At 35.8% G+C, this 18,007-nt stretch overlaps 1 protein-coding gene across 2 annotated transcripts in view; it reads right to left on the reverse strand.

The window, feature by feature from the left end:
• Positions 1-1,012: 1,012 nt before the first annotated feature.
• Positions 1,013-18,007, reverse strand: part of LOC113519918 (sodium-dependent serotonin transporter) — a 53,766-nt gene continuing 36,771 nt past the window's right edge. The window contains exons 6-14 of one of the 2 annotated variants that reach the window (XR_008253717.1): positions 16,447-16,585; positions 13,511-13,645; positions 12,580-12,758; positions 12,262-12,431; positions 11,559-11,683; positions 7,060-7,244; positions 6,412-6,595; positions 4,269-4,390; positions 1,013-1,116 (exon numbers count right to left, since the gene is read on the reverse strand). Coding sequence is in view for 1 of the 2 variants with exons in the window: in XM_052902255.1 (XP_052758215.1) it covers positions 4,319-4,390; positions 6,412-6,595; positions 7,060-7,244; positions 11,559-11,683; positions 12,262-12,431; positions 12,580-12,758; positions 13,511-13,645; positions 16,447-16,585 (1,189 nt within the window). In the remaining variant the exon portion in view is untranslated. Of the gene's footprint in view, positions 1,117-1,556; positions 4,391-6,411; positions 6,596-7,059; positions 7,245-11,558; positions 11,684-12,261; positions 12,432-12,579; positions 12,759-13,510; positions 13,646-16,446; positions 16,586-18,007 lie in introns of those variants that run through there. The other variant, XM_052902255.1, reaches the window with a different exon arrangement.

Below are 18,007 nucleotides of genomic sequence, written 5' to 3' on the forward strand. Positions count from 1 at the left end.
CAGTGAGAGATGATAGGTGAGGATGAAGTAGGTCAGTTAGCCTATCGTGACGAATTCAACAAGAATTGTTCACGAGGGTTTCCAGGGGGAACCGCGTGGAGGTCGACCTGACAGGGTATATTGCTAGCAATGGGTCTGTCAAACTCCATGGCTAACAAGCCCTCTCCTCGGTATTACCCATGACTAGTAAGAAGGGCTCTTATGGGACTCTCAATAATCAAATTCCCTTTTATGGGACTCTCGAAGTCAGCAAGAGCACTATGGATTATAATATTAAGTATTTATTCTATGGTGCATTCACCTATCTTAATGGTATATAATAACAGGGCATCAGTGAAGTGTAAGTTTGAGAGAGATATAGATAGATAGATAGATAAACACTTTATTTGAGCCATTTATGACACACGTAAATTAACAAATAAATTTATACAATCTGATTATTTACATTTTTTCAAATATAAAACAAAAGATGAATATTGGAGATATGTTTTCACCAAGTGTGTCGCAGTGACCCAAAAAGGCTACAGCTCAGTGATACTTTTGCTTAAAAGCAAAGCACTGATTTTCAGCTGCAACCTGAAGTTAGGCTACACGGACGCGTGTAACAAACCCAGAGTGTAACCTGTGTAACCAATTTAATAGCAAAAGGTAAAATTATATTATATGTTAATATATGATGTAGATGAGAAAGTAGCCCCATCATAGTGAATTGGTCAGAAAATAACCACGTGGGGATTGCGAGGGAGTTGATCTCATCGATCTTATTAGGGAAAGAGCACAGCCTCACTGCTAGCAATATACTCTATCAGGTCGACCTCCACGCGGTTCCCCCTCGAAACCATCGTGTTCAATTCTTGTAGAATTCATCACGATGGGCTAACTGACCTGCTTTCATCCTCATCTGTCATCTATTACTGGTGCCCCGCCAGCGTATAACGATAGAGCAGGCGGGGGTATCATACTATTCTCATCTATTAAAAAAAGCCCTTAGATAATTAAAGATGTATTTCAGTGCGTTCGTGATTGAAGTCTTCTTGCGGAGCAACATACACCTGTCATTTAGACATCGGGTATTCGTCTGTCTATACATATAACAAAACTGTAGAGGTCGAATATCTGTAAATAGAAAAAAAAAAAACGCTAAAAACCGAGTCAGGGGTATATTAGAAGTGAAATAGAACAGATTCAGATTTTTTGTTTCTCTATCTGTTTGTGTTTTTGTACGGGCTAATCTGCGAAACTGTTGGACCGATGTAAATGAAATTTAGCATGGTGGTACCTCATCATTTGGAAATAAAGAGTTCCCGTAAGATAGTAAAAAAGCTATAGTAACTTATACAGCTTAGCACACAACCTATTTAAGTAAAGTCATTTTGACCTAAGGCAAAGAGTGAGAACGACACGTCGTTTGTTAATTTTGGTGCAGATATAATAAATAGGTAGGTGCATACATCGATACATACTAAACAGGAATAACAAATACCACGTGGACAAAGTCGCGGGCATCAACTAGTGTTATAGAAATAAAAACAATATAATTGTGAAACAAATGGATAGAGCGACCTGTAATGGCTGCCACAGGCCGTGTCTACACATTTGCCGTTTATTTTTTTTAAACACACACTATGATGTCCAATACATATTCTATTCATACACAGCAACGACATTTACTTCACTACTTACCCATTAACATTTAAAAATGACAAATATGTATTTAAAAATAAAATGACATCTAAAAATAATTGTTAAAAAATTCAAAAAGTAAATTTATAATATTTAATATAACTTTGTGGGTATATGAACTATGGTTTTAAAACTTTTTATTTTTTTTTATAAAAACACTTAGTCTAATACACAATCTAAAATGCTAGATATATGATTATTTTGAATGCATTTAGCTGAATAGAAAGTTTCCTGAGACATCCTACTCCATTATAGATTTTAATTAAACAAAACATATTTGTCGTCAGTGAAAATAGTATTGAAGTACTACGATTTTATTTAATTTTAATAGAGACACTTTAAATATCATGAATTAAAAATTTTGCTCTACGCAGTAATAAAATGAAGAAAAACTGGGTTCAAATTGTCACAAAAAAAACTATTCGATCTTAAAACAAAGCTTTAGAATTGAATTTAAATATATATAAACTGCATATTATAAAATGCATGCGTTAAATATTGTTTGTAGACTTTTTCTAAACATTTCTTCAGAACTAGTTCATCGTGATTTTAACATTGTGGCCAGACCGATTTTATTTTTTGCCATTTTAACGTAGTAACTTCAGATGAAACCTTTAATTTAATACTTTATAGTCTTAATACATGTATTACATTACTTAAATAATGATGGAAATGAGAATTTATCACTGTTGAAGAAAATAGTTATCATCGCTCACAAAATAGTTATTCGTACTTAAGCTAGATGATTAGCCTGTCAGAGACGTGTTAGTACCTACAGTGACATACAATATACTACGTGTTTGGAAGTACATTTTACTATTTAAACATTATATATTCAATTACTATATCAATACAAATAACAGCCACATATAGGTTATATATTTCTAGTAATGTATGCATTTGTAATTTATATACTCGCCTATAAAATTTTACATTAATTAGTACTCTAATATTATGTGAAATAAGGTTTTTTTTTGTGATTAAGTAAGCAACATCAATATAACGATATCGAATTAACAAAATCGTAAAATACACGTTGAAACGTTTACTATCAACCACTAGGAAATTTCACAATTACATCCATTCTGTAGATATACCAGAAAATGTTGGTTTCAGTATTTTTGGATGTTCATACGAATGGTTTGTTATTTTCGCATGTATTGATCATTCGTTTCATATTAAACAAAATATATCTACGAAGCTCCATTTTAAATATTACGTTAAATATATTACTTAACTATTTGTAATTATTCCTATAAGGTATGTACATTACAGATAATGCACACGACTAGACGTTGACTAGACTTGAAACCTATGTATGTGATCCCGAAAATATGCATCGATAAGATATTATATATGTTTATATATTATTTTATATTAACACCGATGAATATATATTTACATAGTATTAAGCTATTACATTTCTGTATTCATTGCCCGAGAATACAGAAATGTTTTTTTTTTTATTTTTTTTATTAAGCTTACACATACGTGGGGTTTGCTTTGCTTCAACATTGAAATGAATTAAATTTGTTTAATAAAAGGAACAATCCGCCACATGTATATTTTTTTTATAGTCCGACCAGCATTATTGTTATATGTACACAATTACATATTTCGAAACTACTTTTTATATATTTTAATATATAAATTATCTACTGATAGTACTTTCGTTGTATATAATAATAATAATACCGACTACATATATAGTTAACAGTTATTTTACGATCTAAATATTATTAGTTTTATTTCTAATTCTAATATTGGCAAAATTATAACAATGATAAGTTATTCCTTTACGAAATATTGTTAACACTATAGGTACATATATGTTTTACATTACAACAGCTATGAAACCTCTAAGATTATTTTTAAATGCATATTAATATAATATATAAGTATTATTCATTATATATAAACAGTTACTTTTGCCTACTTCAAATGCAAAGAGTTCAAAATTAGTCGAATACAGCACAATATATAAATTTGTTATATTTAATTTTATTTTAATATTCAATAAGAAAATAAAAAATTACATTGATTTATTAAAGCAGCGTGAAATAATTAATATCATTATATAATAAAAGTTATAATATTCATCAAATATATATGAAAATAATAAGTGATATTGTCAAAATGACGATAAAAATATCGTTAGCTCAATATCGATATTATCCGATATTATCGGAACAATATTATCGATAATTCGATATTATTGTAAGTACATTATCGATAATTCGATATTATCGTGTCAATATTATCGATAATTCGATATTATCTTGACAATATTATCAATATTTTGATATTATCTTAACAATATTATCGATAATGAGATATTATTGTGATAATATTAGCGATAAATCAATATTATCGTTCAATATTATCGATAATTTGATATTATCGTAAGTATATTATCGATAATTCGATATTATCGTAATAAAATTATCGATATTCTTCAATGACGATATTATATTTTACATTTAAATTGTGATTATAAAATTCTTGAAATCGATATTGCGATAATATCGACAAATATTGCTCACCTATATAATATGTGTATATAATATATAATTTTTCACACCAACCACTCGACAGTAGGTGGCTGGGTTAGCGTGGGAGCAGTGCACGTATCAGGTCACAGGTTGCAAAGAGACGGGTCGACCGGCGGTATCGTGGTCTCCTCGGGTTGTGTGATTGTTCTTATTCGCTGTTGAGAATGTGGAGATATTTTTATTTAGGTATCGGTAAAATAAATACCGCTATGATATCGATATATTGGGTTCCTATAGGATAAAAGGTCATTACCTATTTCTATATCGTTCATACCAGTTGGATATCTGTATTCATTCAGATCGGACGCTTCATTTCGATATTATATATTGGACAACCGATATTTAATATATCCGTTACGAAGTCAATATATAGGTATTGTTTTTTTTTTTTTATACGACTTAGAATGGCAAACAAGCTGACGGCCCACCTGATGTGAAGTGGTAACCGTCGCCTATAGACATGAGCAGTACCATGGACATAACAGAGTATACTGTTTTGCCCATGATACCCCCATGCGTTGCCATTCCTGAGGACTCAGGTGTTATTCCTCTGTACCCAGTAAATTCACGCCATATCCCACCCTTCAAACCGAAACACAGCCATGCGAACATAACTGCTACATGGTTGAAACACGAATGGGACAGAGGTACCCAAGCAATCGGCTTTTGTACAAAGTCTCCCTTCGGTATTGTAACTGCAATATATTGATATACATTATCCAGCCCTATTTTTAGTATCCCGCTATAGATAGAGAGATAGATACTCATTATTTTTCCCTTTAAAAGATTACAGTGGTAAACTTATTATAATTACCAACAATTACTTATATATTTTATATCAGTGAACGATGCCATTCTAACTTGTTGTTTCTGTAAAATTGGCTCACTAATTTAATTTATAAATCACCGTGTCATGGTAGTCTCTTATCCCTTTCAGACCCAAGATTTTTTTCTTTCAGATTAAATATATTTTCGTGTTTTGGTGCCAAGCCGTCTTGCTGGCACGCACGAGACTACTGCACCACCTAACCGCTAAAATGATTTCTTATTGGCTGGTTTAGAATCTCACTATTATGTTATTTCACCTTCCTACGTTAAAATGAATTGCGCGCGGTTTTAGAATTTTGTAAAGTTACAACTCACGCCCGTATCGGTCAGGTTATGGACTCCCGCGATACAGGTTCGCCTAGTGCGGGGTCCAGTGTACTCATATTGTAAATTTCTTGTATTTAATAAATAAATAAATAGCGGAGTTTCATATAACAGATATATCACCTAAAGACGTTCTCTATGACTCAACTGTGGGGTGAGCAGATACTTTTCTGTACCTATATACTCGTTATATACTTCTGTATCTTCCACGAGACAGGTTTAGACTAGCCAAGCACGGTTGTCAAGCGTGGCAACTATTGGCAAAATCCTCAAATCTATGGGGGAAGCCTATGATATATAGATATCGGCTAATATGATGGTGATGGTGATGATTCCATGTACTTAGGTTAAAAAAATATTAGTCTAACATCCCTAGCGTGAACGTAAAAGTATAGTTTACAATGTTTATGAGAAAGTTGCTAATTTTCCCATTCACTGAACGCTGTGGTTATGGAATGAGCTGCCAGTCGATATTTCCTACATACGATACGAACAAGTCAAGTGAATAGCAAATAAATTAAGTCACAAGATATGATGTGAGATTGCAGTGATACTAGGGTCTTTTTTTATAATATTTAGAAAGATAGATAAACTGACGGCTCGTCTGATGGAATGTGGTGATAGAACTACAGATTCATCATCGTCATCATATCGGCCTTTAATTGTTCACCGCTGAGCATAAGCCTCCTCCTTGGGAAGGTTTTTTCAGTAGTTACCATGCTTGACAGGTGGGTTAGCAACCGCAGTTAGGCTTTGGAGATGTTTTAAGAGGGATGCTGCTGTCCATCCTTCGCCCTCCCTTAGTCGCCTCTTACGACACCCACGGGAAATGAAGGGGATGCTCATGGTACTCCGCATGCGTTGCCATTCCTGAGAACTAAGACGTTATACTTCCGTACCCTGTGATTTTACTGCTACATTTCATGTACTGCCATGTTATCCTGCCATAGAATGGGCCATCACTTCCTTAATTCCGTAATATAATGACGATAAAACTTAAGATGTTCTTTAAAGCCATACTTACGTTTTTCAAGCTACCAGGCGTGATTAATAGCTTATACAAGATGTAGAGGGGTATGCAGGAGACGGTGGTGCCGGTCATCACCCAGCCGACGGTGATCGACCAGGATGGGTATGTGTACTCCCCGCCGAGCATCTCCTCGTGCGCCAGAACCGAGAACACGAACAGTACCAGCAGAAACACAGGGCTGTGGAGAAGTGTAATACAAGCTTAGAGTCGACTTCATTATGCCATTACCCTGGGAGTAATAAAGAGCATAAGCTATAGACTCGTATAGGTTCATCTTAGATAATTATCTTAGAGCATCGAGCCTCAAAAACGGGTCAACTTTTTGTCAGCTAATTGTTAAATTAGCTGACTCGTTTTTTTTTTATCAGACCTTCTTCAGGATAGTAGGAAGAAGAAAATACGTGCTCGTGTACATTATCAAATTGACTTTTAAGCTATAAAAGCCTTAAAATCATAGTATTATAGTAAATTCTGAGATGGCCCAACAGATCTGTCGTCATCCTCACCTATCATCTCTCACTGGTACTTCGTTAGAGTAAACAGGTAGCGTAGGAAGCGCCATTCCCTTGTCAGGAGACTTATTATTATTCCGGAATAGAATTTTATAATTTGAAGCTGCGACTAAGATTACAGTATATTCACCTAATATAAGACCAGCACGCCCTCCAGAACCAGCCGGGAGTGTGTCCGAGCATGCTGCGCACATCCTCCGAGAACCGGTCGACGCCGTACACCCAGCACACGCCGGCTGCCTCCGCGAACACCACGAACAGGATCGCCAGCCCCGGTCCGTACACGTTCAGTAGGTCCACCAGGTATACTCCACCCTGATTGAAACATATCAAAAGAATCTTAGAAAAAATCATTAAAATATGAAAGTCATATATATTCCAATAATTATTGTGTAATTGAAAATTTTCAAAGTTTCAGAGGATTTGAATCCGCACCTTCTACTTATATCTACTTAGGTATGCCTGAGGACTATACAACCTAAACATTTTATGGGTGAAAATGGTATGGTAACCCCGCCTGCGCTAAAGGGATACGCTGGCGGAGCACCAGTGAAGGGTGATAGACGAGAATGGAAAACAGGTCAGTTAGCCCATCATGATGCATTAATCAGGAATTAACCATGATAGTTTCCAGGGAGAACCGCCAAGAGGTCGACCTGGTTGGGTATATTGCTAGCAATGGGATTCTTAGCAACCTAAATGTTGTCATAGCACAGCATGAGTTCTATCATGAGCATCACGTGCATTCAGTAATATCCACGTTGCTGTTTATGTGATGTGGTGGGCAGTCAGATTGTTTGCCATTTCAAACTGCATTAAAGAAATAGGTAATATAAATGGACTCTCCATAATTTTTTTGGCACGACACGTGACTACTCCATCCTGAGTGAGCGAACACACAGACAACATGATCCATGAATGTGATCAAGCAAAAGGAGAATGTTGTATAATAGATTAAAAAAATATTTATTGCCAGAAAACACAAATACAACAGAAAATACAAAAATATTACATATATGTATTAGAAGTGTCTCATATGAGGCAAAAGGAACTGGCTCAGTTGATGCTGCGAGTGTCCCAGTGCAATGTGAACAGCTGCACAGCGCTGGCTTTCAACCAATCCCTCCCTTAACATCTCTTCATGCATGGTTTTTTTTAATGGGTGATAATGGAATGGTAACCCCACCCGTGCTATCGGTATACACCGGCGGGGCACCAGTGAGGGATGATAGGTGAGGAATAAGCAGGTCAATTAACCCATCGTGATGAATTCAACAAGAATTGTTCACGATGGTTTCCAGGGGGAACTACGTGGAGATCGACCTAATAGGGCATATTGCTAGCAAGGGGGCTGTCAAACTACATTGCTAACAATCTCTTTCCTCCCCTTCATGGATGGTCATACTATGCCAGCTTACTAAGTGCTTTTTCACGCTACGTTTGAAGACCCTGATGATATAGAATGAAAGAAACACGGGAAAGTCCATTCCATATTATTATGTTACGGTTCAAGTAAGAGTTTACAAACTTATTTATAGGTGATCGCAGGCGATCTACTGTGTGTGAATATAGTCGCTGGTCCATCCTCGTGGTGCGATATCGGGATAGGGAAGATGGAAAATGAGATGAAGTTCTTCTGAGCACTCTCTTTTTTTTTACAACACAGGGGGCAAACGGGCATGTGGCTCATCTGATGGTAAGTGACTACTGCCGCCCATGATCACCCACAACACCAGCGGCATTGCAGGTGTGCTGCCGGCCTTTTAAAAAGGAATATACCCTTTTCTTGAAGGTTATGTTGTCGTATCGCTTTGGAAATACTGCTGCTGGAAGTTGATTCCAAAGAATGGTTGTGCGTGGAAGAAAGTGCCTTGAAAACGCACGGTGGAAGAATAGGCGTTAGAAGAACTGTTACCTGCCTAATATTAATCATCATTACCTTAATATCACTCTATTTATTTAAAGCCAGCTTCTTCAATACTATATAATCCCTAGAACGACCACCAATATGAAATCATTGAATGAAGTGAAACCTGGTCAGGTCTAGGGTCTCACAAGATGAGCATTAAATTAATGGAAATGGCATTCCTGTTAACCGCATTGTTAATTATCATATATACAGTAATGCCTGAAAGGTCTCTCCAATTTATATGTTGATTTGCGATAATGGAGCGTGACCCTTTGCCCCGGTCAGCTTTACTAAAGATCCCTTTCTTGTGTAGAAAATGTTTGCGTCTATGATTTCGATTTGCCTAATCCGTGAAAGTACTTTGTATCGCTTAGATTTGTCTTCAATTTCTACACGTAATAAAATGGCATTAATTTGGTTAACATTAATCTGGAGCATCGCGTGAAAAACATCAATTTTTTTTGCAATTTTTCTACTACGAATATATTCAAAAGTTGATTTTGCTCTGCAGAAATAGCGATTACAATGGTGACATAATTAATATTGACTTGTAATTATGATTATTTTTTAACGAATCAAATGCAATAGTGCAAAATAGTGTGATTAGAGAGAAGTATAGGCTGAAAGACGATGTAGTGACAAAAATCAGAAAGGGAATGTTGCATTAGTTTGGCCATTTGGAGAGGATGGATGAAAGAAGATTTACGAAAGAGATTTATTGAATAAGAATGGAAATGTGGGTAAAGTGGTTGTCTGGAAGAGATTGCTTAGCAATAAGACCGCCTTTTGTACTACACTATACGTATTGAAAATTGTTTTAACAAATCATGTTATGTTGGTGCAATAAAGTGTTAAATAAATAAATAAATAAATAAAGACTGTCTTAAACAGACGTATGTCGGCTAAATAGGCGACTTGTTCAAGTAGGACCAAATTAAAAGTACCCGTAACCGGTGAGCGTGTATAAGCGTGGATGAAAGAATATGAAGGAAGCGAAAGGTCTGTTTTAATCGAAGCATTTGGCGTTTCATTGTTTCTGATTTTAAATCTACGGGTTATCTATGGGTTTCTAAGTTGTTATCTGTTGAAAAGAGTCCGCAAGAAACTCAAATCTCTAATACTCTTTTAAATCTTTGTTAACATGTATATATTATAGGTTCATATATATTTATTTAAATGTACTATAACTAAAATCACATAGTCGTTAAAAAGCCCATGCATAATCGATTAACACCATGCACGTTTATAATAATAGACTTTGTTCAATGTGTTTTTTAATTACAGTTTCAAATTTATTAAAAGCTAGATCCAAAATATTGCTCATATCTTATTATATTTTAAGCATCTTATTATAAAATTGAATGTTCATTCCCATAAAAGATCTATTAACTTTTTCTAAACGATACTTCGGAATAGCAAGTTTTTTATTTATATCTAGTGTTAAAAGATTACGTACTTTAAAAACTCCTTTCGGAAGTTTTTAAAGTTTAATTTATCTTTTAAGTATTTATACACTTTACACTTGTGTAAAATAAATCGAAGAAATAATAGAATTAATAGGTACTTAATATGTTGTTTTTATGGATTTCTTATCCACTTTAAATGTTATTTTAAAGGAGAATGGAATAAAAATACATTAAAATCCAATTACAAAACTAAAACTAAGCTAAGAGTTCCACGAGCCATTAACCTCGTTTCCACAATCGGCAAACCATTCGCACGCGGTGTTTACAAGGGGCAAAGGGAATGAAATGAGTGTAAATGAATCTCGCACTATCACAACGGTCTAGTCATGGCCCCTAGTGTATGAATTATGCAGTGAATCCATCCGCTCAGCCCCACAGATAACATACATGTAATTTATCTACTACCCGCCCTTTGACTCGAAACACGATCCATTGTTTTCTGTTGATTACGTGAGATTTTTAAGAGACTTTCAATGGAAAGACATTTTAAATTAACTGATCTTATTAGATTCATCATCATCATGCCAGCTTTCATCTGTCCTCTCCCTTGAAGGTTCTGCCAGTAGTTGCCACGCTTGGCAGGCGAATTGGAAACCGTAGTTAGGCTTAGGATATGTTTTAAGAGGGACGCTGCTGCCTATCCCTCGCCCTCTCTTAGTCGCCTCTTACGACACCCACTGGAAAGGAAGGGGTGACCTATTCTTTGCTGGGACTACACGGAAATGTTTAGATTACTTTTTGATAATTCATCTGTAATCGATAGGATTGTCATATAGGTCCCGGTATAGAATGGGTCACCATTTCCTATCCCGTGGGTGTCGTAAGAGGCGACTAAGGGAGCTTATTCTGGAAGGATGGGCAGCAGCCACCCTCTTGAAATATCACCAAAAGCCAAACTGCTGTTGCCAACCCGCCTGTCAAGCGTGGCAATTATTGGCAGAACCCCCACTTATGGGAGAGGCTGTGTTCAGCAATGGATAATAAACAGCAGATGTGATGATGATGATTATCTGGCCTACCAACGTGGAACCGTTACGTATAGGTGTTAAATTAAAAAAAAAAGTGTCGAATAACCATAAAGTGATATTTGGAGTGATACGGGGATATTTTGATCTCCATGTGCTGTCTCTCAATCTATGGGTGAAACTTATATCAGCAATGGTGTAAATGATAATTAAACTTCACGACTTTGGGTAATCGAGGATCTTTCATCTTACACAAGCAAGAGAAATGAAATAGATTTATATAACTCACGTATGTAGTGGTCGGCAGGGCGCAGATGTAAATGAAGAGGCACAGAAACGCCACGAACAGTTCCCTGTGTCGGCCCAGCACCCTCGGGTATTCGTCGCACAGCGCAGTTGTGACCGCTTCTAGTCCTGAACGAACGAGTATTGCTTTTAGATATTGGACTTCACTTCACAATACCGTTCCCTATCTCTATCTCTAAAATAAAAATTTCTAATCTTTTTTTTACGTAATTTAGAATGGCAAACAAGCTGACGGCCCACCTGATGGAAAGTGGTAACCGTCGCCTATAGACATGAGCAGTACCATAAAACTTAACGGTTTATGTACCCATGATACCGCCCATGTGTTGCCATTCCTGAGTGCCACCTGAGGACTAAGGTGTTATTGTAAATTCACTGACATATCCCACCCTTCAAACCGAAACACAGTCATGCAAAGAGAACTGCTACACGGTAGAAACACGAATGTGGCAGAGGTGATCAAGCAAACGACTTTTGTACAAAGTCTCCCTATGGTTAAATGAGTTGTAACATTAACGTTAAAAATATACATATATCCCAAATTTCAGCTTTCTAGATTTAATAGTTTTGGTTGTGTGCTGACAGTCGGTTAAGAGAAATGATTTTGTAACATTGATAGAGTTTATAACACAAGGATGATGTTTTTTATGGAGACTCTAGTGGATGCTATACCAAAAGCAGTGTACCTCCAAAAGTGCTGTCCAGGCCGAGCGTGATGAGCATCAAGAAGAATATGATGGCCCAGAACACGGATCCCGTCATCGTCGCAATCGCCTCCGGGTACACGATGAACACGAGCCCAGGACCCTCGAGGCCCACCTCCTCTATGCTCTTGTTCTGCACGTGAGCCATGTACCTGATCAAGAATTGAAAACCAAAACCTTTATTTAAAAAAACTGGTAAAATTTTAGAATTAAACTAAAATCATTAGCAAATTTTTTTTCTGATATTTAGTTTTTGAGCATAACGAATATGGTATATGTTCAACATGATAATTTACTTACCCTAAGACGGAGAATATGACGAATCCTGCGAGGAAGCTCGTGAGGCAGTTGATGGAAGATGTGATGAGGGCATCCCGGTAGCAGTTGTTGTTGAATTTGTTGTAACTGGACAACGCTAACAGGGTACCAAACCCGGGACCTAGGGAGAAGAAGATTTGCGAGGCCGCATCTATCCATACCTGATGAAGAAAGAAAAAAATTCGAGGAATAAAAACTCATATATATACTCACATACCTGAAAACATTGCCCTTCTTTTTTAAGCAGTCGTGTAATAAATACTTTACGGAGACTTGTTACGGTCTTCGTCAAGTACAGGCACCTCTGTTCCATCCATGTTTTTACTGTGAAGCAGTTGTGCTTGCATGGCTGTGTTTAGTTTGACGGACAGGATATAGCTGTGAAGTTACAGGGTATGGAAAGGAGAGACAATATCATAGACCTTAAGAATGGTAAAGCATGAGGGGTACCATATCCAGTGTATTCTGCTATGTCTATGCTGCTATTTATATTACCACTTTTCAACAGGTGTACCGTCAGCTTATTTTTTTTATACAACTTAGAATGGCAAACAAGCTGACGGCCCACCTGATGGAAAGTGGTAACCGTCGCCTATAGACATGAGCAGTACCATGGACATAACAGAGTATACTGTTTCGCCCATTATACCCCCCATGAGTTGCCATTCCTGAGGACTCAGGTGTTATTCCTCTGTATCCAGTAAATTCACGCCATATCCCACCCTTCAAACCGAAACACAGCCATGCAAACACAACTGCTTCACGGTTGAAACATGAATGGGACAGAGGTAGCCAAGCAATCGACTTTTATACAAAGTCTCCCTCCCTTTGCCGTTCCAATTATCATACACATATGAATATCACATATATATAAAACTACACATAGATTCTGTAGTAGTCAAGTATACTTTACCTTGGAGTTCAACAACTTATGCCATTCTGGAGTGAGATAATATCGGATGCCCTCGGTTGCGCCTGGTAGAGTGACCCCTCTAGCCAGCAGAATTAACAGTACCACGTAAGGAGCGAGAGCAGTCACCCACACCACCTATAGACGTGAAGTTGGAATTAAAAAAAAACCTTATTAATACTATTATATGATCCCTGTAGATCTACGCAGAGCACCTAGTAAGCATTCTTATAAAAGAAGACTAATTATTTGTTGAGTCAACTAAACCAGTTCTAGTTACAGGTTACTCAATAGCTACTATATCTCATAATGCTTATAGTTGTTTTGTGCATTTATTATGTATAATTATTTCAGTATGTTACTATAATTATGTCACATATTTTTCACCACATCTGCCCTTCATACGCTTTCTGTTTTTACCTAATGGTTAGCTGATAGAGAATGCCATATGGCATTAAGCTCGCCAGTTGTACACAGTTTTATTGTGCAATAAAGAATAAATAAATATAAATAAATAGAGTTTGTTTCTTCTTGGCGTTTTAACGGCTTTCCATCATAAAATTTGGTATACATAGGTATACTATATGGGATAGATAAGACTATAGGCTTTTTCTATCCAGGTTTATGAACATATAAATTTTTAGCCGCGATTCCGTGCGCGTAACCGTGATAAAAATGTTGCATATGGTAGATGGGAAGGGATTGTTAGCAATGGAGTTTGACAGCACCATTGCTAGCAATATACCCTATTAGGTCGACCTTCACGTGGTTCCCCCTAGATACCATCGTGAACAATTCTCATTGAATTCGTCACGATGGGCTAACTGCCCTGCTTCATCCTCACCTATCATCCCTCACTGGTGCCCCGCCGGTGTATACCGATAGCGCGGGTGGGGTTACCATTCGATTATCACTCATTAAAAAAAAACATATGGTACGTGTATATAAGTAGGGTATCTTCTTCCCTTCTTCATCCCGTATAGTAACTTCTGTAACTTGTATTTTTATTGATAATAAAATAAAAAAAAAAAAGTATATACCAAATGTCACATATAGATAACAAACAAACAAACACACTTTCACATTTATAATATTAGTAAGGATAACGGTTTTTTTTGATGGGTGAAAATGGTATTGTAACCACGCCTGCGCTAACGGGATACGCTGGCGGAGCACCAGTGAAGGGTGATAGATGAGAATGAAAACAGGCCAGTTAGCTCATGTTAGTAATGTAGACTGAGAATCCCATTGCTAGCAATATACCCAACCAGGTCGACCTCTGGTCACTGGTTACCATACTATTTTCACCCATTAAAAAAAATATACCAATTGACTGATCTTCAAGCTAGGACAACCCGAGTTATGAAGAGCAACCAATGAATTAATTATGGTAAAACTAAGAATACTAGATTCCAGTTAATTCAGAAAAGTTCATTGTCCTAATTCGACCCGCTCGGAAATCGAAGCCGGAACACCATTACGTTATTTTGATTTAAAAACTAAACTGCAACCGTTTTAAATAAAATTTCTATGGCACCAATCTATATCTTTTCAGATAAGTAGCTACATATCTATAGCTATTTACACTCCTCGCAAAAATTAAGGGAACATAAAAATTTTTGAAATTTTTGGGTGATTTTCAACAGGCTGTATTTCAGTGAAAAATAATCGTACAGGAAATTTAAAAAAAGGGTTTTGAAGCTTGAAAACTCTAGTTTTCGGATTTTTTGGTGAAAAAATTTTTTGAGCTCCGGTTTCCATGCAATTCTTAAACAAAGCTGAAAATATTTTTTTTCTAAATTTTCTAGGTTTCGTTTTTCACTCTATGGGCATGGAAAAATTTTTTCGAGCTACTCCATTGTATAGGTCTCTTAGCGTGTTTATTCAGCTTCAAAAATCGCTTTGGATGGCTCAATTACGACCATTTGTCTCCGAGATATCGAACTTTGAATGCAAAAGCATCCTTTTCCATTCAACTGCTAATATCTCTGGAACTACTGGTCGCACAGCAAGCGGGCGCCGAGTTTCTTTATCTGCATAAAATTTTCTTGATTTTTTTCGATTTTTTTTTGATAATGAATTTTTAAAAAAACAAAAAATTGAGTTAAAAGTGAAAAACAAATGAAATTATTGATTTTTGAATGGATTAGGGTGAGTTTAAGGGACAAAAACCTTGTTCCCTTATTTTTTCCAAAATTTCAATCAATTGGTTCGGGAAAAACCGTTGAACCGATCGCTCCAGGGATTTAGGGGGTTCTTTAAGGAACAATAGACTGTAAAATTTTCCTCAAACCTTAGCTTTCCCGCCCATATTAGCGAAGATACAGCCAAGTAACCAAAAAAGGAGAAAAAGTCACTTTTTTCCACTTTTTTAAATTCAATGTTAGAGGTGGAAAAAAATTTTTTTTTCACTAACTCTTGACTGTGCTTAATTGGAAATTTTATGCAGATAAAGAAACTCGGCGCCCGCTTGCTGTGCGACCAGTAGTTCCAGAGATATTAGCAGTTGAATGGAAAAGGATGCTTTTGCATTCAAAGTTCGATATCTCGGAGACAAATGGTCGTAATTGAGCCATCCAAAGCGATTTTTGAAGCTGAATAAACACGCTAAGAGACTTATACAATGGAGTAGCTCGAAAAAATTTTTTCATGCCCATAGAGTGAAAAACGAAACCTAGAAAATTTAGAAAAAAATTATTTTCAGCTTTGTTTAAGAATTGCATGAAAACCGGAGCTCAAAAAATTTTTTCACCAAAAAATCTGAAAACTAGAGTTTTCAAGCTTCAAAACCCTTTTTTTAAATTTCCTGTACGATTATTTTTCACTGAAATACAGCCTGTTGAAAATCACCCAAAAATTTAAAAAAATTTTATGTTCCCTTAATTTTTGCGAGGAGTGTACTATTAAATATTGTATAGTGTGACATTCATTGTTCTCACCTTACCAGTACTCCTGACTCCTTTCCACAAAGAGAAGTAAACCAGCACGAATACTCCGACGACGCATAACGCGAGAGACGGCTTGATGGGGCCCATGTCATCCAGACCGTTCGACCTTTGTTGCTCCAGTACATTGCGTCTGTAGAAAAATTACGTCCATTTTTGGGGGACTTAAGTATTTTTATTATCTATATAATAATTCGTGAACCAAAAACTTGTATCCCTTTTTATGAAAATTGCGCGAATGGAGGAGTATGAAATTTCGCACACATATAGTTTATATAGGGAAGGGGTGTAGAGTGCTAATATTTTATTTTTTAATTATGCATAAAAATACATTTAATGTACTTTGTACAAAAGTCGTTTGCTTGGGCACCTCTGTCCTATTCGTGTTTCTATTCTAAAGCAGTTGTGTTTGCATGGCTGTGTTTCAGTTTGAAGGGTGGGATATGACAGTGAATTTACAGGGTACTGTTACGGGGTGGGTCAGATGAGACTTTTTAAAAAGAAAATTATTTTAATTAGCACGAGTCTTTATTATGAAAATTAACAAAGCGTCTTGTTCGTCTGAGGTTCAAATCCGGTCTGAATTAAAATATATCGAAAAATCGCTGGAAATGGATGGTATGACGCATACCTTATTGTTAACCGCTGACTGTTTCGAAAATGCAGTTCAGCACTTTTATGTTCGTATGTTGTACATAACCACGGCTATATAACAACCCCCCCGTTAAGATTTATCATCATAGTTGAAAATGATGATAAATTCAATATGATAAGATGTGAAACTCAGTCGGACAAATAAAGAATGAGCCTTAAGTGCTAGACAAAAGATATAGAATAATAATATAGAAGTGATTGATACAGTAAAGTTAAGGTTTAAACATAGTTAAAACATTCGTAATAGGACATAAATAGAAAACTGAATGAACTAATATAATTAACAGTTGGTAATAACTAAATTATTATTTATGTTAGAGTTACATTCAAAATTATTAGAATTAAGTGAATACTAATAATAGACAAATAGTAAAGTTAAGATGAACCAGTGACCCAGTGATTCTATAATATCTAACTATTTAACTAAATATAATGTTGTTTTTATTTAATTCTGATATTGGGATGACTTTTTAAAGATAATATTTCTTTTTTACTGGAGTTGGATTCTGGATCTCTAGTTCTTCGGTATCTGAAGAGTCGGTGATTTTATTTGATTTATCAATAGTGCTTACAACTTGTATAGGTTGTTTAGAACCAGACTGTTTATTGCTACAGTTATTAAATATTTGAACACAGTAACGTGACGAATCTCGTTTACACATAAATTTTCTACTCTTATATAACAGATACAATAGAAATATAACTGAAACAACATAACTTACAGACATATATTGAACACTATATTTTTGAAAATGTGTAGGATTTTCTAACTTGTCTAATTCCTTTTCGAAACTGTCTAGATGGACACTAGCATGCAAAAGTGAATCTAAATTATGAACATTATTTAATTTTACGAAAGGCAATTTCGATAAAGTTTTATTTAGTTTATTCTTTTCGCAAC

This window comes from Galleria mellonella, unplaced genomic scaffold (genome assembly GCF_026898425.1).
Source record: "Galleria mellonella isolate WM207_F2 unplaced genomic scaffold, CSIRO_AGI_GalMel_v1 utg89, whole genome shotgun sequence".
NCBI lineage: Eukaryota > Metazoa > Arthropoda > Insecta > Lepidoptera > Pyralidae > Galleria > Galleria mellonella.